Source organism: Sphaeramia orbicularis, chromosome 1 (assembly GCF_902148855.1).
Source record: "Sphaeramia orbicularis chromosome 1, fSphaOr1.1, whole genome shotgun sequence".
In the NCBI taxonomy this organism is placed as follows: domain Eukaryota; kingdom Metazoa; phylum Chordata; class Actinopteri; order Kurtiformes; family Apogonidae; genus Sphaeramia; species Sphaeramia orbicularis.
The window spans coordinates 16351090-16370828 of record NC_043957.1 but is presented as its reverse complement, the minus strand read 5'-3'; the positions used below and the strand labels follow the sequence as shown (position 1 = coordinate 16370828).

The 19739-nt window shown below is 38.1% G+C and overlaps 5 protein-coding genes across 5 annotated transcripts in view; 4 read left to right on the top strand and 1 right to left on the bottom strand.

The window, feature by feature from the left end:
- Window positions 1–97: 97 nt before the first annotated feature.
- On the top strand, window positions 98–10365 carry LOC115439693 (P2X purinoceptor 3-like). Its single transcript, XM_030121361.1, has 12 exons — window positions 98–219; window positions 3031–3166; window positions 3245–3316; window positions 3766–3835; window positions 4283–4376; window positions 4478–4555; window positions 4637–4778; window positions 6191–6327; window positions 7281–7374; window positions 8843–8908; window positions 9060–9137; window positions 10243–10365. Exons 1-12 carry the CDS (start codon window positions 98–100, stop codon window positions 10363–10365), a joined length of 1212 nt encoding a protein of 403 aa, XP_029977221.1.
- Window positions 10366–12856: 2491 nt separating this feature from the next.
- Window positions 12857–13350, top strand: LOC115412170 (histone H4). Its single transcript, XM_030124548.1, has one exon. The coding sequence runs from the start codon at window positions 13027–13029 to the stop codon at window positions 13336–13338; it is 312 nt and encodes a 103-aa protein (XP_029980408.1). The 5' UTR covers window positions 12857–13026; the 3' UTR covers window positions 13339–13350.
- A 1320-nt stretch (window positions 13351–14670) lies between these two features.
- LOC115411691 (histone H2B-like) lies at window positions 14671–15102 on the top strand. The gene has a single exon (XM_030123933.1). It carries the CDS (start codon window positions 14676–14678, stop codon window positions 15048–15050), a length of 375 nt encoding a protein of 124 aa, XP_029979793.1. The 5' UTR covers window positions 14671–14675; the 3' UTR covers window positions 15051–15102.
- A 1518-nt stretch (window positions 15103–16620) lies between these two features.
- Window positions 16621–19739, bottom strand: part of LOC115411056 (histone H3) — a 19399-nt gene continuing 16280 nt past the window's right edge. The window contains exon 3 of the mRNA XM_030123029.1: window positions 16621–17075. Within this exon, the coding sequence (XP_029978889.1) occupies window positions 16653–17063 (411 nt within the window). The 5' untranslated portion in view covers window positions 17064–17075 and the 3' untranslated portion in view covers window positions 16621–16652. The remainder of the gene's footprint in view (window positions 17076–19739) is intronic.
- Window positions 17396–17914, top strand: LOC115411220 (histone H2A-like). The gene has a single exon (XM_030123271.1). The coding sequence runs from the start codon at window positions 17402–17404 to the stop codon at window positions 17786–17788; it is 387 nt and encodes a 128-aa protein (XP_029979131.1). The 5' UTR covers window positions 17396–17401; the 3' UTR covers window positions 17789–17914.

Sequence of the window (19739 nt, the reverse complement as noted above, 5' to 3'; positions counted from 1 at the left end):
TCTGTGTTGGCACAGACATTTCACATCTACAGGAGTTTTGTTGACTTTTTGTTTGTTTGTTTGTTTGTTTAGTTTAATTCACACACAAAGCGTTGGGATGTGGTCTTGTATCACAGACTTTTTCACCTATGAAACCACTAAGTCTGTGGTGGTGAAGAGCTGGACCATTGGCATCATCAACCGGGTCGTCCAACTTCTCATCATCACCTACTTCATCGGGTGAGTCATGATTCTGGTCATTCAGGATGTTATAATCAACAAAGACCATATTCAAAAAGTCTAGATAATTGATGTTTACTTTGTCCGTTTAATTCATGTAGGTTCATCTTGTTGTCAATGTGAGCTTTAACTTTAATGTTTTCTGTTAAAATATTGCATCTCACCCAGTCTCTCTTTTTTTGTATTATTTCAACATCACACACAACTGTGCCACCACTAATATATCACATAAAACCAGACGGATCATGACTCAGTCACTTTACTCATGTTCAGCTTTTTTCATCTGGTTCTTGTAGACGTTCCACAGAAGGAACAAATAGAACCTCCAGACAGTAAAATACTGATTTAGTAACAATGAACAGCAGAGGATGCATTTACAGTCCTGAAAACACACACCTCTCATAGACTCACACATTAATTTTATTTGAAAGATGAAACAGGATGCAGTATCATCAGTGAGAAGTTTATTCGTAAAGTAAATGTGACGGTAAGTGAACATTATAAGATCATGCTATTAGAGTGTGCTTTTCTTTTGCAAATAAAGCTCAGAATATACATGTATATATCACTGGACTGTAAGTAAGGTGGTATTTTATTGAACAAACCTAGTGTTTCTCAGATGAAATAAATGTACTAGGAGGCTGGGACACTAGTATGCCTTTATTTACAAGGACATACTTGGACTGTTGCTTTCCTATATCTTTAGTTTAATAACAAGAAGAATTGTTGATTCTTTTTGTCTGTGATTGAATGAGCATTTGTTCCTCTTTGTGCCGTCCGCTCGTACAGAACTGGGTAAAAGAACATTTGTCTACTCTGCTCCTTGCACATAGAATATGTTGCTAAAAGACTGGAAACTAACTGAACTGATCCCCTTGAATGCTTTTAAATCCAAACTCAAAGTGCTAGAGAATAACTCAATGATTTGCACTTGTTTTTCATAGTTTTACTTGTCCTGTAAATTATTGTATGCTGTAACTGTATGATGTAACTGTATGCTTTAACTGTGTGTTGTATTTCATGCTGGCTCTGGGCCAGGACTCCCTTGGAAAAGAGGTTCTTCATCTCACTGGGATCTTTTTTCCTGGTTAAATAAAGGTTAAATAAAATTTTGAAAAATGTACAGTAAAATTACTTTGATAAAAGTTAACCCATAAAGACCGGGTGCTACTTCTATATCAGTTCCCAAACTAAATTTTCTCATATTTAACTTTTCTTAAGTGATTCATCGCCATTTATTTATGATATTATCCTCTGTATTTTGTATTTTATCTGTATAAATCCGGTATTTTTCTGTATTTAATATATTTACTGATCATGAAGATGTTCATAAAAGCTCAGATTAAAGTTGAGGGTTTTTATATCAAAAGCAGAGAAAACTGAGGAAAAGAAGACTTTTTCAGTCAAATTTATCATTAACTCATAAACCAAGCATTTCTATTTACTGTCATTGATCCAACTCCATGGGTTTTACTGGTTAATCAATGTTGTAGAAGATGATGGTGTTTCCACGGTAACTACAGAGCCTCTGAACGTCCAAATGGGTCATATCTGATGACCATGAAAAGATGACAAACTGTATTTTACACCAATTATTTACATGTATTGATAGGATGAGTGGATCAACAGGTATTAAACAGTTTAGATCAGTAGATGCTTTTGGTCACAGATGGATGTTTGGGTCTTGATGAGTTAATGAAAATGAAAACAGTCATTTCTTTCACCTGTACTGTTTTCCATATTTTTTGGGTTGCATTGAAAGTTGATATCTGTCATTTATCACTGCTTCTCCAAACACTTTTCTTCATATAATTTGTAATGTAGTATGAACATTTCTTTTCATAATTGAAATAGAAAAAAGAATGAGGAAAAAAGATGTAAAAGTTGTAACAAAATGAAAATTAATATGAAAAACACATCCAGGACAAAAAAAAAGAGGATAATGACAAAAAAATGTAAGATAGGAAAAAAATGATAACATTTTAAAAGATGTAAGAAAAAAGAAAACACAAAGATGATGACAAAAAGGAAAATGAAAACATAAAGATGAAAATCATGGAAGAAACAGAAGATATAAGAAGATGAAAACAAAGACAAAAACATCTCAGAAAACAAAAGATAAAATAATGACAAAGACATAATAAAACTCTAAGATGAAGATGAAGATGAAAATGACGAAAACAAGGACAAAAAATGTGGATGAAAATTTTGTAAACAATATAAAGATTAAGACAAAGTCATTCAGAAAAAACTCAAAATGATGTAAAAGACAAAACAAGATGAAAACGACACAAGTTTTCACCTGCAAAAGTCAGCTGGTGACATGAGATGCTGCCTGATGTTCACAGTCACTTATCAAGTAGAAGTTAGAGGTAACATTTGTTTCTTTTCTTTCTATCTGTGACTGACGTTCTGACCTTCTGAACCAGAGCCAATTTGATTCTGATTTTCTGGAAGGTAGTACCAGCACCTTCAGTCCACAGCCAACACCAGGACAGATCACCTGCTCGTGACTCGTTCATAGCTCCTACGTTCAATCCAATCATAGTTTTCATTGGTAAAGAGGCCTGGATTGACCAGACAGTACCGGCTAAAATAAACACTTACATATTAAAGATGGTTCCCTTCAGAGACTCACCAATTGCAGATATTCATCCAGTCCGCAGGCATTAAGAAAACATCAGCGTCAGTGCAAAGAATCCTATTAGTTATTCCACAGTGGATGAGCTAAAAGAGAAGACCAGTGGAAATGGAATTAGGTTTTAATATACATGGATTTCTAGAAGCTGAGTGTGTGGTGGTGTGTTTCAGGTGGGTGTTCATCCATGAGAAGGCCTACCAGATCACAGACACAGCCATAGAGTCCTCAGTGATGACCAAAGTCAAAGGGTTTGGAATCTACAACAATAAGGTCATGGATGTTGCTGACTACGTGACTCCGACGCAGGTATGAAAGCAGACAGACAGACTGACGAGTGTTTCTAAACAGTGAAAGACTTTACACCTCACTTTATGTTTTCTACAGGGAGCATCGGTTTTCTGCATCATCACCAAACTGATCACAACAGAAAACCAAGTCCAAGGATACTGTCCTGAGGTCAGACAACATGAGAACATCCTACTTTGGAAAGAGCCATTCTGCAGGATGAATCGGTCCTAGTCGTACTTCTAGTATTTAACATGTTGCGTATTGTACTTTTATCAGTACACTGTGATAATTCCATTGTTACCGTGCTCAAGGGTCTGAGTACTTTTCCATGTGTCTTCTACTCAGTGAATGTTTTTCCTTCACTGTGCAGTGTTTAAACAGCAGAAGAATCTGTAAAGTACAGACATTCAAAACTGATTTTTCAACATTCGACTCCTTTGGAGACATCAGATTTATTTTTAAAATGATGAGCTGCAGAAGCTTGTTTTTATACGCTGGGGTTAAACTGAATAGTTGCTCAATGACACAATGTAAGAATTAACTTTGTTATTCGGTTTAATTGTGGTGCAGTGTTTTCCTTTGTGCTCAATAAATGTGTGTTGCTGTGTGTCGTCTAGACTGAGAAGAAGTTCAGCTGCACTCAGGACAGTGACTGTAAGAAGCACACCACCAAGTCAGGAAGTTACGGTGAGACCTCCTCCTCAACTGGTTTTCTTCTTCTTGTTCTTCTTTCTCCTGTTCTTTTTCTTCTTCTTCCTATTCTTCTTTGTCCTTATCTTCTTCTTTTTTTCTTCTTCATCTTCTTCATCATTTCCTTCTTCTTCATCTCCATCTTCTTCTTCATCTCCATCTTCTTCATCTCCTTCTTTGCCCTCTTTTCCTTCTTGATCTCCTTCTTCGTCTCCTTCGTCTTCTTTTCCTTCATCTTCTTCTTCTTCATTATCTCCATCTTCTTCTTCATCTCCTTCGTCCTCTCCTTTTTTGTCTTCTTCTTTGTCTTCTTCTTTGTCTTCTTCGTCTTCCATTTTGTCTTCTTCTTCATCTTCTTCTTTGTCTTCTTCTTCATCTTCTTTCTTCCTACATGATGTGTGTTATTTAGTCCAATAGATTGAAATCCTGCTCTTTCCTGCTCAGGTGTTCTAACAGGGAGGTGTGTTCCCATTAATGCAACCAATAAAATGTGTGAGATAAAGGGCTGGTGTCCTGCTGAGGTCGACACGATCAAAACGTAAGACTTTTAAGAATCTGGATCAAAGTTCCTGCATCCATATATCCATATATTGTAGGAATGAGTCTGTCAGTCTTTTTACTCTCCCTCTTTCCTCACAGAACACCAATGATGGAAGTGGAGAATTTCACCATTTTCATTAAGAACAGCATCCGCTTCCCAATCTTCAACTACACTAAGTACATCCGCCCTCTTTCTAACTATGATCTAAATGACACAGGTGAGGCAAATGCTGATGTGCTGCTGTGCTTTCTGTGCAGAGGGAACTTCCTTCCCACCATCACTGATGCGTACATCAAGAAATGTAACTTTGACAAGGTCAACAACACCTACTGCCCTATTTTTCGAGTAGGAGACGTAGTCCGCTACGCCCAGCAGAACTTCACCAAACTGGCAGACAAGGTGGGTTCACACTGGTGGGTTATTGGTCCGAGAATCAGGTCTCTGGGGAGTAAAGTCAAGTCCAGAAAAGTCTTCACATGAACTATATCCGAGCAGCCAATGACCACTAACTTGGTATGACAGGGTCAAATTTTAAAGCTGTTCTTGTTTAACAACTACTTTTATGGCAGTTACTAAATGGATTTGTCTCTATGTTTAACATTTCTTAAGTGATTTATCACCATTTATGGTAATATAATCTACTTTATTTAGTGTTTTCCAGCAAAAATCTATTATTTTCCTATATTTCATTTACTAATCATGTAGATGGTCATTAAAGCACAGATTAAAGATCAGGGTTATTAAATCAAAAACAGGGAAAAGTGAAGAAAAAGTGACTTTTTCAGCAAAATATATCATTAACTGAACATAAAACAAGTGTCTTCATCCACTGTCATTGATCCAACTCCATGGGTTTTACAGGTGAATCAATGATGTAGAAGATGACTGTGTTTCCACAGTAACTAAGGAGCCTCTGAATGTCCAAATGGGTCATATCTGATGGCCATGAAAAGATGACAAACTGCATTTTACACCAATTATTTACATGGATTGATTGATTGGATTATGAATGAATGAATAAATGAATGAATGAAATCTTTATTTCAAATATGTCAACAATGAAATCAACACAGAAATCCACCAACAAAATATAAGTGCTGGTACATAAATGATTGATAAGCAAACAAACAACAAAATAAATAAATAAATAATAGTAATAGTAAGTTATTATTATTATCATTATTATTATTATTATTATTATTATTATTATTATTATTATTATTATTAATAATAATAATAATAATAATAATAATAATAATAATAATAATAATAATAATAAAACAAATGAAATGAAGTATACATGCTCGAAAAGGAGTGGATCGATAAGGATAAGTGGATCAACAGGTATTAAACTTTTTACATCAGTAGACAACTTTGATCACCAGTGGATGTTTGGGTCTTCATGGGTTAATGAGTTTCAGTTCTTAAATAAAAATTAAAGTGCCTGCAGTTAAGAATGAACTGAGTTGTATTTAGTTGATCCAGTAACAGTGAAGACATCATTTTTAGTCCGGACCTGAACCACACAGAGAATCTATGGGATGTGATGGAAAAGATTTTACATAGCATCCGACTGTCCATCATTGACACAAGATCTGGATGAAAATGAATACAACTATGGACAGAAATAAATGCTGTGACATTACATTAGCTGTTGGGTTTTTTTTTTTTTTGATGTGGCTCTATTTTAGAAAAACAGAGAGATAATAAACACAAAGCTGAACTTTACCTCTCAAAAGACACGTTACCTATTACCGACTCATTTGCTAATCAATGAGTTTATTTTAATTTTTTCATTCTTCATGTGTCAGGGAGGAGTTATTGGAATAAAGATCGGCTGGATGTGTGATCTGGACAAGTCAGATGATGAGTGTAACCCCTCGTACTCCTTCAACCGTCTGGACGCTATGTCGCAGAAGAATGCCATCTCACCTGGCTACAACTTCAGGTATTTAGTTTCAAGTGTAGCACTCATTTCAATCAAGATGTAACACTTATGACATTAATTCATTTCATTTAAAATGCTGATAATGTTGTGTTAACTTCATGATCATGTCAAAGTGTCCATAGACATGTCTTAATAAATAAATGCCTAATAAAATAGATATCTACATGAAACATTAAAGGGGTTGTATTTTGCTAAACCCACTTTTGTTAGTCTTTGGTACATTTATTTGTGTATTTGGACCCTAATAGTTCATAAAGTTTGAATTTGAACCCTCCAGGTGCTGCAAAGCTATCTTTATATTCCTTTTGGCAAAAAAACTGAGTGGATTTCTACAACCCGTTTTAATTCCTGCTTAATTTATTATATCTATAACTAATTACATCATGACATTTGCTCATATAAGGTCAGGACTTCTGACGAACATTTCTCAGAACACGCCATAATTGTTTGTCAGCAGCGGTTGTAGTAAAAACTGAAAATATGTCCAAACTTGGAGCTGATTACCTAAAATGTTCAGTTGTTGGTTGAACGGGACAAAGCAGCACAGCAAACAACCTGGAGGGGGTGGGGCATGAAGTGACTCATTTGCATTTAAAGGGCCAGTGCTCAAAACGACCTTTCTGGTGTCATTACTCAGAAATTGGGTTGAAGATGGATCTGTGGAGTTGAATTAATGAAGAATTCAGACCCAAGTATAGCATTTACAGTTTATGTAGACCACAGGGAAATGTTTCAAATTGCATAATTCCATTTAAAAAAAAGCTAAATATCCTTCCTTTAAAGCCAAAATGCATGTATTAGCCTCTAGTTTCTGTGGTTGTCTTTGACTAAATCTATATGACTATGGAATTCTTAAACCTAACATATTATATTAGCAGTTGATTTCATGTGCGTGTGAGTGTGTTATAGCCATTTGGCAAGGGTTTATTTCACCCAAAAAAAATCCCTTCAAGGTTTGCCAAATACTACAAGATGGAGAATGGAACAGACTACCGCACCCTGGTTAAAGCCTACGCCATTAGGTTTGATGTGCTGGTCAACGGAAACGTGAGTACATCCTTTGGTCTATACATCAGCTAGTTGATTGTAAGAAAAAACAGTCCATGTGGAATTTTCTGCATTTATTTGTTGTGGCTTAAAAAAGCTGGGAGCTGGTTCCACATGGGAGGAGTTTGGTAACTGAAGGCCATTTCTCTGAGTGCTCTGATTGGATTGTGTTATCAGGAGATCTCTAATGTATGACAGCGTTATTCTTTAGGGCTTTGTAAGTTAACAGAAGGGTTCAAATCTTATTTGAGATTTTACAGGAATTCAGTGAAGTGATGCTAATACTGGGGAAAAACATATATTTTCCTGACTCCAGTTAATATTCATTCTGCAGCATTTTGGATCAACTGCAGTCTTTTTTGGGCATTGGATAGTATATCCCTTTGACGCTTTGGGCCAAATACAAAAACTTAAGTTATTTCTGAAGTTAGGAGAAGGAAGTTACATGTCATCCAGGTCTTCACTTTTTTTAGGCTTGAAGTTTTACTAAATGATTTGCTTTATCAGCTTCATAGATAAATACAACATTGTGTCATCAGCACAGAAGGCCATGTTTCCTTATAATGTCACTTAACAACCACATAAACAGAGTGAAAAGGAATGGTCCAATCACTGAACCCTGTGGGACGCTGTTATTAACCCTGGTTGGAATAGATGACAGATCGTTAGCATGTGCCAACTGGGATATTTCAGAAAAGGGTGGTTTTAAATCAAGTTAATGTGGTTCATTTAATCCCAATGGAACATTCATGTTTTGTTGAATTTATTTACAAGCACTGTTTCAATGACTTTAGAGAGAAAAGTGAGATTGGAAACTGGTCAATTGTTAGTTAGAAAGCCAGGTTCAGAAGTAGGCTTTGTAAGTGTAGGTTTAATTACAGTGACATTAAAAGCCTGTGGTGTGTAGCCTGTTGAAGATAGATTTATTATTTATGTCCAATATGTACTGATTGACCCTGTGATGAACTGGCGACTTGTCCAGGGTGTACCCCGCCTTCGCCCCTATGTAGCTGGGATAGGCTCCAAGTGACCCCCGTGACCCTAGTGAGGATAAAGCGGGTTCAGAAAATGAATGAATGAATGAATGAATGAATGTACTGATTGCTGTGGTTAGTTTTGACAGATTTATGTGAGAGACAAAGTCCAGGTATTGAAGGAATCAGTCTGGAGTTACTCAAATAGATGGTGTATCTGTGACAGTAGGAAGGCAAATGTTACAAATTCTCATTTTTTTTTAAGTTTTATTTGTGAAAAGTACTCAGTAATCAGTTTTTCTTATCTGGTTTATGTTTCCTTAATTTCAAACAAATGGCTAAATCTGAAGCTTGTTGCTAAAAGAAGCACAAACTTTTTCATTTTCTTTTTCAGACAGTGACTATTGTTTGTTTAAGAGTGCAACTTAAAGAGAACTACAAGGTCAATTTGTACCAGGACAGAACATAAAACTAGTATGTTTTAATCTTTTAAGGCGGGGAAGTTCAACATGATCCCCACACTCATCAACATGGTGGCAGCCTTTACCTCAGTGGGAGTGGTGAGTTCTATCTGACACAACCAGGTTTTCACATGTTCATAACCATTAAGACTAAAATGTCATTGTTTTATCTTTTAATCCACATACTGACCGATGCTATTTATGAAAATGGTTGAAATGGAGAATAAATGTGCTGTTGATTGGTTTTTAGGGTACGGTGCTGTGTGACATTATTCTACTGAACTTCCTGAAGGGAGCTGAGCAGTACAAGGCCAAGAAGTTTGAAGAGGTAAAGCAGCTCATCAATGACTTGATTCAGAGAGTGTTTCACAGTTTGATGCATGAATTAACTTTTTGGATAGAGTTTTGGGATAAGAAAAAAACTATAGCTTCATAACTGACATATTTTACTCTTAAAGTTTTTTTTGGAATTGGCAAATATTTGAACAAGTGCCTTTCCACTGTTTGGTTTGTCTTAACTAACACATTCATGGTCAGTTTTGTCAAACACTTGATTAAACTGTGCTCAAAGTCATTACTCTGGAATATGGTTCAGAGAAACTGAAGACTGACATATAAAGCAGAAATTACATCAATTTGTGTAATTTCTGCAACTATATTATAAAAGCCAAGTGGCCTCTGTGTGCATGCATGTATATGTGTCTGAGGACTCACACAAAATCTGGAAAGAGCTGACTGCTGCAGTTTGGCTTTCTTATGTATTTTTGGTCAAGAAACAGACTAAAGAAATGATAAGTTCATAAGTGCAATATTTTGGGAGATATTAGTAATTTTGGAATACAACAGCCTTACAATCACGTTGCTGTACCCAGAACACTTTGGCAGCAACTGCTGGACAAATGTGGTACAGCATGCACGGACACATAACAGCATTACAACTACCACATGTAGAACCCCTGGATCTCCAAGGGGCAATCCCATCCAAAACCACAGTCATTACAATGCAGATGTCAGTATTTATCCATGGGTGAAACAGACATATAATATATGTTTCAGACTGAGCTTCAGTACTTTCAGTTTGATGTTAAACAATGGATTCTACATTAAAATTAAAAGTCTATTTGTGGATTTGAAAGGGTTGGTTGCAGTCACACTGTCATAATTTGAGTCCTGTGTTAAAAGGATGGCATTAAAATAAAACAGCAGTGATTAACATTTGAGAACAGGGCAGTAGTTGTCCAAAAGCTTTCATCCCAAACGTGTACAAACTGAACGGTTTGTTCTAGTTTCTTTACAGGTTGATCCTGTGGTATTCTTGTATTAGTCATGTCCATTGTATGTTCACCTCTATGTCTTCTCAAACCACAGACCAAAGTGTCCTATTTCCATCCATCTTCATCTTTTCTTCTCCTATGTTTGTGCGATGGCTCTAGGTGTCCGACAACCCTCTGGACTCCCAGGATAAAGGCCTGTACCGCTCCCAGCTGTCACTCAGACACGACAACATCATGAGGTCCAGCGACTCTGGAGCGTTTTCTATCGAACGTTACACGTAACAGATGGAACAGCAGTCGATCGAAGGGGATGGAGATAGACCATATTTACAGAAATGTTACGATGACAGACTTAAATATGTTTGACTAATTGAGGTCACATGTATGTTTTAAATGCATGAGTGTGTTTGCATGGTGACACTTTAGGCATGTGGCGAATCTAGACCTGAAACATGTTTAATGTCTAAGCTGTCTTTGCACGTTAAAGTGAATCCACTGTAATGCACCACAGCTGCTTTATGAAACCCTCTGTGGTGTAACAGCAGGAATAAACAAGACCGGCATCGTGAACAGAGCTGCTGGGGTTTGGTTTGATCGAAGCATCCATTAACTCATTAATGATGAAAAGCTTAATAAAGCCACAAAAGACTTTGAAACCAGGCTGTTTTTATTGTTAGTGAGAGCATACATACATACACTGTACAACTGCAGATGTCCAAAACCTTCTCCTATTACGGAAAAGACATTTGTGTTTATGAACCAGAACCTCTTAGTATGACTTAATGATCAGATCAGGTATTGAGAAATAAGTGAAAGTATAAGAATGGATCTCAGCAGGTCTGTGATGAACTGAAGATGTCATGATGTAAAATAATTTCATGTTCAATAGTGGAGGTTCAGGATATTGGCAGCAACATTGTTGTGGTTTGTACCATATGGAATATATGGAATGAATGTTGGGATTTATGGAATTAAACTTGAATGCATGTATGGAATATGATAGTGGCTGTTGGAGGCTGAATTTATGCAAAAGTATCTTCAAATTAAGCTTCCACCTCGATCGCACATGAACCAACATGTGCATGTGTTTTATTTTGGGTTTTTTTGTTTATTCTTGTGTTTTATTTAGCTTTTTTATTCTTCTGTACAGCAGTGTTTTTAACTGTGCAGCGGCTTTTTGTCATTTTAATTATCTATTCTTGTAGTTTATTCTTTTATTTTGGTTTTTATTCATTCTTCTGTACAGCACTTTGGTCCACTGTGGTTGTTTTAAAGTGCTTTACAAATAAAGTGGAGAGAGCTTAAATGTTAATCTTCCCCTTGTAAGTCGCTTTGGAAAAAAGCATCTGCCAAATGCATTAATGTAAATGTAATGTAAATGCATCCACTCATAACATCCTCAAAGACAAATGAACAACGAATTTGATAATGAATGAAAATATGTTTTGTCATTTAACTGAGTTTCAGATTCATTGAGACTGGCGTGGTAACTCTGCCAAAAACTGTGGAAAAGATGAGAAATTATAGAAAATTACAAGAAGGAATATTTCTGCATCCATGAATCTGCTTTAATTGATCCAAAACTAAGTAAAAGCCAAGTGTTAAAAGCCTGACATGTTTTAGGTTTGTATTCAACATGTCTGACAGAACATAAATGTTTATTTATTCCTCAAAAACAGCAAACAATGAAATCAACAGGGATGTGATTTGAACCCACACATGGATGAGTCGCCCATCACCGTAACCACTCAGCCTCCTCATCCATTGTGGGAGCAGAAACAACTCTTTCCTTTCAGAAGTGGACTCGCTCCTATAAACCATCCTCATGAGGATCCTTTCGCATTCAGTCTCCAGGTCCTTCCACTGTGGCAACACAAAATCTTATTGACTAGATTTAAAATTTTTAAATACTGATTAAAATATTAGATGTATGCTCATTAATGGGGCGTTAGTATTTAACCCTTTCATGCATAGTGGTCACTACAGTGGACAGCTGTTCAAAGGTGTTCTCTTGTATATTCATGGATTTTGCTGTTTTAGTTCCATATACAGTGGACACTTATGCATCATTCCATACACTGCAATTCATACCATTACTGTAACTTTGCTGTTCTAGATAAACCTAATCTGCAGTAACATGTTTGATGCTAATTGTTATTAGACTGTAATTAACAGGAATTTATTTATTGATTGATTTATTTTTTGTTTTTTTTTTAACAATTTTTTTTTACATATTATCTCCATAAAGTGAGTAATAACTAGTATTAAAGTATGATAAAATGTGAGAAAACATCAGATAAGCAGCATTAAACATGTTTTTATTTCATAGTTTTCACACAGTACACCAGTATATACATGTTTCTTTGCTTCTAAAATTAAACATGTGTCCAGCTGAGTGGACATTTTTGTAACACCATGAAAAACAGGTTCATAAAAAAAAATTCAATCGCATTTTCTTTTCTTTTTTTGTTTTGTTTTTTTTCATGCCCAAAGAGGTATAAAAATCCCTCGGGAAAAACATCTTGATTAAGGTTCTCACAATTCATGCATGAAAGGGTTAATAAAACTAATTAATTTCATAACTGAAGTACATGATCTGTACTTTCAACATCTGTCAACATTTACTACTAAATATTTTACTCATTTAGATTTTATAACATTCCACTCCACAGGAAGTTTCTTTGATTAAGTGTTTAATGACTTTAAAACATTTTATTATCATATAAACTTGAATTAATTGAATAATTTTATCTCAGTTACTGAGTTATTGAGTGGTGCTCCGTTTATGAACCTGCTGTTCTCAACTCGTGCTTACGGTGCCGCCAAAAAAGAAAAAAAAAACTCCCGCCTCTATCTGTCTTCAAACACGTTCTCAGATGTTGTATAAAGCAGTGGTTCATCCGCTCGTTCAGACATTGTGAAGTTGATAATCAAACAGTAAAAATGAGTGGCAGAGGCAAGGGAGGCAAAGGACTCGGTAAAGGAGGCGCCAAGCGTCACCGTAAAGTTCTCCGTGATAACATCCAGGGCATCACTAAGCCTGCTATCCGCCGTCTGGCTCGCCGTGGTGGAGTCAAGCGTATCTCCGGTCTGATCTACGAGGAAACCCGCGGAGTGCTGAAGGTTTTTCTGGAGAACGTCATCCGTGATGCTGTTACCTACACCGAACACGCCAAGAGGAAGACTGTGACCGCCATGGACGTGGTTTATGCTCTGAAGAGGCAGGGCCGCACCCTGTACGGATTTGGAGGTTAAACTACAGCTAAACCAGACAGGACCAACGTTAAACAACACAAAGGCTCTTTTAAGAGCCACACACACTCTCCACAAAAGAGATGCTTTTACCATGTGGAAAAAATAATAATTAATCATGTTTGTTTTATCTACGTAATAGTATAATAAATGAAGATGGGTGCTATTCAATAGCTAAAGCAACTAAAGTGGAAGAAGCAGGTCTTCAACCTAGTCTGATCTACCTCATGTCTCACTAAAGATGTTTTTATTGAAGGACATAACTTTTTTTCCTCTTTGCAAATACTAAGTAACACTGGTTTAGCAAGTTGAAGTTTTGGCTCTAACAAGCTCTTTATGATATAAGTTTTGTTTGATCTTAAAGAAATCCTTGACTGTCTCAATATTTCCCATTGTGTGATATATATGAATTACTGATGCAGTTTAATAAACGCTTTTGAGTTCTTGTTATAATTCTATTAACAGTTCATTTTTTTAAACATCGTGTATTAAGTTTCCAGTGGCCTCTGGGCAGATTCTCCATAGGATAGAGAAGTTTTCCAATATCGTTGTATAATGTATAAGTTGAGTATAGATTCTATCAGTGCTGGCTTCAGTTCTGAAATGGAAACTACAGGGTGTCCCATAAGTCTCCATACATAGGGAAAATAAACGTTTCTTGACACAAACCATTTTTATTTGATATGCTCTATATGACTGTCATTTTGTCGGGAACAAATTGATCCAAAACACTTCCTGTTTTTTTGAACTTGACAATGAGTTTTGCCACAGTGTCGTGTGTGATATTCGTCCCTTGTTTTCTGTTAAATGCGCTTGCAACCATACGACTGCTTGCTGAACCGGCCATCAGGATGATTTCAATTCGCTGCTCTTTATTCAAATACATTCTTTGGGTTATCTGAAATATAGAGAAATACATGTTAGAACCATATATGTATGGAATGTATTATGTCTCCTATGTACGGAGACTTATGGGACACCCTGTGGTTAATTCAAACCTAGAGAGATGAACTAATCGACAAGTATCTTTACATCGTTAACTTTGGATTGTGTTCCCGCCTAGACACAGACTCCACTTTACTACAGTTTGAGGGAAAAGCTTCAGTCTTTTGTCTCCAAAGACGTCATGTGGTCATTTTCGCTCCTTTGCTCACATGTCTGTGTCCTGATCAAACATGTTACCGTGAAAACACCACCCTCCCCACTGAAACCCCACCGACCACCCCCTGAAGAGTTGGACCAATCACAGCTCGGGGCCTGTGCAGCTTCATTTGCATGGAGCCTGTATAAACTCTGTGGCTTTCCTTGACGAAGTCATTCGTTGTGTTTAACGGAAAACCATGCCTGAACCAGCAAAGTCCGCACCCAAGAAGGGTTCCAAGAAAGCCGTGGCCAAGACCGCCGGCAAAGGAGGCAAGAAAAGGAGAAAGGGAAGGAAGGAGAGCTATGCCATCTACGTGTACAAGGTCCTGAAGCAGGTCCACCCCGACACCGGCATCTCTTCCAAGGCCATGAGCATCATGAACTCGTTCGTCAACGACATTTTCGAACGCATCGCCTCTGAGGCTTCCCGTCTGGCTCATTACAACAAGAGGTCCACCATTACCTCCAGGGAGATCCAGACCGGAGTACGCCTCCTTCTGCCCGGTGAGCTGGCTAAACACGCCGTGTCCGAGGGCACAAAGGCTGTGACCAAGTACACCAGCTCCAAGTAAACGGCTCTGATCCTGCATCAAAACCCAAAGGCTCTTTTAAGAGCCACCCACTCTGATCTGAAGACTAAAGTCCTGTCTATGCCGTTGATGGTTATGTCCCAAGTGATGAATGACTGAACATACTATTATCAATAAATAGGTGACATACAAATACAAACACTAATAACGAATTTAGAAACGGAAAATCTGTTTACCCCTTTCATGCAATAGCGGTCACTGCAGTGGACAGCTACTCCCTATCGGTTCTAAAAGTGGACCGTTCCATACACATTACTGTAACTTTGCTTTTGATTAAACCTGACCTGCAGTAACATTTGAATGTAAATCAATTGCTTATTATTAGACTGTAATTAACAGTTTTCTTAAAAGGTTTTTGTTTGGGATAATGTCTCCATGAAGTTAGTAATAACTATAGTATCTAAGTATGCTAAAACGTTAGATTAGCTGCATTAAAAATGTTTTTATTTCATATTTTTCACACAGTATAGGCTACCACTTTCTGATATTGCGTTTTAAATACATGTTTCTTTGCTTCATAAATTAAACGTGTGGTGTTCAGCTGAGAGAACATTTTTGAAAGTCCACAAAACATACGCTCATTAAAAACATTTCAATCACATTGTGTTTTTCATGCCTAGTAAAACACTCATGAAAAAAATGTTGACTAAGGTTCTCATAATTTATGCATGAAAGGGTTAAAATCCAATACTAATTAGTTGTGCGATACCACATACATGGGTATTGATGAGATTATTTTCAATAGTTCTGGTGGATGCGTCATCGAATTGCTAAATCTCAATTTTCATGACCTGTAAGTGTTTTTGTGATGTTTCCTTTTTATTCAATGACTAAACCCCAAGAGTAAAAAGATTTTTTTTTTTTTTTTTTCAGAAGCAATAGAGCGGTAACAAACTTTCCCCCCATACATTGTCATGTCTTGATGACATGCTTGTTTATATGTTTGCAAATATATACAAAATAAAACACTTTTTCAGGTCGTTTTCCAAAACTACAATACAACTCTTAAAACCTGTTACTTAGACTTTATATACAAATACATCTTGTCGTTGTCTCATATTTGGCCTGTAAATAGTAAATACAGTCACGCGGTCCTCTTCCTCATCCATTCTTCTGCTCAGTCTGTGCGCGCGGGCGGACTTGGGCCCTTGAGTCACGTGACAGCACAATACCAAAACTCTGGGGGGGGGGGCAAAGTTGTGCCTGCTCCGCGCTGATACTAACGATATTAGGATCGACCCACCCGCCACTAAAAGAAATATGTCAGATTGAGCTTCAGTGAACTGTCCTGTGATCCGATAAAGGTGAAGCTCTACTAGTGATGTCTTATTAGATTTGTCACTAATGTGTTAAATTAACATTTAGGAAAGAAAATAAAGTCATTGTTCAATATTTGTTGTAGCTGTTCTGAAAGGGCTCATTGTTAGACCCTTAGTCTGTAAGTCTAAGTATTTTCAGAGTAACGTCTTCAACTTCAGCAAAACACAGTAACTTCAGAAATGTGTGAAATCATTCAATGGAGAAGTGTCTTTATGAACATGTGTTGGCTCTGAAAAGAGCCGTGGTGTTGTAGGAGCAGACAGTCTAAGCTCTCTCTCCGCGGATGCGTCTGGCCAGCTGGATGTCTTTGGGCATGATGGTGACCCTCTTGGCGTGGATGGCGCACAGGTTGGTGTCCTCGAACAGCCCCACCAGGTAAGCCTCGCTGGCCTCCTGCAGAGCCATGACGGCGGAGCTCTGGAAGCGCAGGTCTGTCTTGAAATCCTGAGCGATTTCTCGGACCAGACGCTGGAAGGGCAGTTTGCGGATCAGCAGCTCGGTGGATTTCTGGTACCGACGGATCTCACGCAGAGCCACGGTACCGGGCCTGTAACGGTGAGGCTTCTTCACGCCGCCGGTGGCCGGGGCGCTTTTCCGGGCAGCCTTGGTGGCCAGCTGCTTCCTGGGGGCTTTGCCACCGGTGGATTTACGGGCAGTTTGTTTGGTTCTAGCCATGGTTTGTCTCTTCTCTTCACAGAGCAAATGTGTGACTAAAGCGGGCACACACTGTTCTTAAACGGAAACGGTGACGCCCCTTCAGATCTCAGGCTCCTGATTGGTCATAGTCTCATCCTGAACGTCCGCCCCGCCCAGAGGAGTGGCCCCCGCCTAAACGTCAGCTGCTGATTGGAGGAAATTTCCTTCAAACCAACCGCCAAATATCTGAGCGGTCTGCCCCCTTATGTGATTGGTGGATACACATTGTCGCGCGCTTAGCAGCAACATATAATGGAGAGTTGGTGGATGCAGTGGATACTTTTGTTTGAGTCTCGACTTTGAAACAAACTTTAATCATGAGTGGACGAGGGAAAACCGGCGGTAAGGCCAGAGCTAAGGCTAAGAGCCGCTCCTCCCGTGCCGGACTCCAGTTCCCCGTGGGCCGTGTCCACAGACTGCTCCGTAAAGGGAACTATGCCCAGCGGGTGGGTGCCGGAGCCCCTGTGTACCTGGCGGCTGTGCTGGAGTATCTGACCGCTGAGATTCTGGAGTTGGCAGGAAACGCCGCCCGTGACAACAAGAAGACTCGTATCATCCCCCGTCACCTGCAGCTGGCTGTCCGCAATGACGAGGAGCTCAACAAACTGCTGGGAGGAGTGACCATCGCCCAGGGAGGAGTTCTGCCCAACATCCAGGCGGTTCTGCTGCCCAAGAAGACCGAGAAGGCCGGCAAGGCCAAGTAAAGCTGGAGAACCACAACCAGACCCAAAAGGCTCTTTTCAGAGCCACACACTAACTTCAAAACTGCAGCTTTACCATATGTTTGTAGAAAGGATGCAGAGGCTTTTTGTGAGTGGTGTCTGAAAATCTCAGATCAGTCAAACCTATCTGGCTTAAAACCTTTTATTTATTTTTTTTTTATAAACTATAAAGTTGCTTATTCTGAAACATGTTTTTCCATTTTAAACAATTTAACTCCTGTCTAATCTAAAACTGACAAATGGATGAATTTCACAGATCTTGGGTATTACAGAAATGACAAATTATCAGATTCATAAACCAACTAGAAGCATAATCCTTTTCAAATAAAACTGATGACTTCCCACAATAACTTGTTTATTTGGATGATTAAAATATTACCTTTTCTTTAACCTCATTCAGATTAAACTCTTCTTCAGGAGTGTCCTGGCCAGGATGAAATGACAAAATGTTATAGAAGTAGATATAATCCACTGATTACTGCAGTAAAAACTCATCACTAATTGTGATATATTGGAGGAAATGTTTAGTGGAAATATTGGATGGTTTTTGTCAAGGTTTTTTTATTTAATTGAAATAATTCAAATAGCATACTGTTATAGTGTATCCTCAAACCATAGAGACAATTTACAACAAAAACCCCTCACATCAGCCAAAACTAACATGAACCTATATCAAACTTGTCTGCTTGTTGAATCACTAGTTTTGTCTGTGGTTTGATGGTGACTGTTGCCATTTAAAGCCATACCATATGATATGGCATTTTTACACTTTTCTTTGGTCATCTTAAAGTGTTCCTAATAAGCATGCGTCAAACTAAAATGTAAAAGAAATCCACCATGTATTGAAACTCAAAAATGTTTAATTCTCATATATTTCTGATAAAAATCTGACCATTTTATTCGGTCTACATAAAATAGTTGGCTGAGCCTCCTGTCAATCATCCATTACCGCCGTCCCAAATCTGATATGGGTACCTCTGAATCTGAGTTTCACTCGTGCTGTTCCTCCTGTCACTGACCATCATCTCCTGTCTAGAAATATGTATGGATAGGACTCAAATGCACATGAAGGGAAAAACTGATTTATTAACAGAAACAACAACTAAGGGGAATAAACAGAACGACCCGACTGCAGCAGTCAGACTCCGATGAATGAAGGAAAATTTGCAGAGTCCGTATGCTCACAGTATTCGCGCTCACCCCCTGGACACCTCATTGCCCAGGGGATGAAGTGCAGTGAAGACACTGACCCAGCACTGCACAGACCAGACCCTTAAATACAGGGTCTACTAATGAAACAGGAGCCGCAGCAGGTGGATGATGTGTCTGATTACTGAGGCAGGGGTCCGCAGCCATGCCGAAGTGGATTGCACCTCTGCCTCCACTTCCACTGGGTGCATCAGGTGAGAGGAGGAGAGCGGGAGGGGCTTTGGAGGGAGGCCTGTTGTTCATGTTCATGATTTTTACTAAGTGCTGTGAGAAATGCAAGATCAGTAGGTATAGCTTTAATAGTCTATTTCACAGCCCATGTGATGGTTTCTTGATGTTTATGCCTTTATTTTTGAATTTCTTTTATGTTGGGTTGCGTTTAAGTAAATCGAAACCATAGCAATGATGTAAACAGTGTGTATTAAAGGGGTCATATTTTGTTAAACCCACTTTTATTAGTCCTTGGTACATTTGTTTGTGTATTTATTTGGACCCTAATGGTTCATAAAGTTTGAATTTGAACCCTCCAGGTGCTGCAAAGCTATCTTCGTATTAATTTTGGCAAAAATCAAGTGGATTTAGGTAAACCCATTTCAATCCCTGCTTAATTTGTTACGTCAATAGCTAGTCACATCACAATATTTGCACATACAAGGTCAAGACTTCTGCCAAATATTTCTCAGAGTATGACATAACTGTCAGCAGCAGCGATTGTAGTAAAAAC

Coding starts and splice junctions, on each gene's coding strand:
- LOC115412170 (XM_030124548.1), top strand. CDS start 13,027: ATGAGTGGCAGAGGCAAGGGAGGCAAAGGACTCGGTAAAGGAGGCGCC.
- LOC115411691 (XM_030123933.1), top strand. CDS start 14,676: ATGCCTGAACCAGCAAAGTCCGCACCCAAGAAGGGTTCCAAGAAAGCC.
- LOC115411220 (XM_030123271.1), top strand. CDS start 17,402: ATGAGTGGACGAGGGAAAACCGGCGGTAAGGCCAGAGCTAAGGCTAAG.
- LOC115439693 (XM_030121361.1), top strand. CDS start 98: ATGTGGTCTTGTATCACAGACTTTTTCACCTATGAAACCACTAAGTCT. Junction 3,317..3,765: donor TCCAAGGATACTGTCCTGAG/GTCAGACAACAT, acceptor TGTGTCGTCTAG/ACTGAGAAGAAGTTCAGCTG. Junction 3,836..4,282: donor CACCAAGTCAGGAAGTTACG/GTGAGACCTCCT, acceptor TTTCCTGCTCAG/GTGTTCTAACAGGGAGGTGT.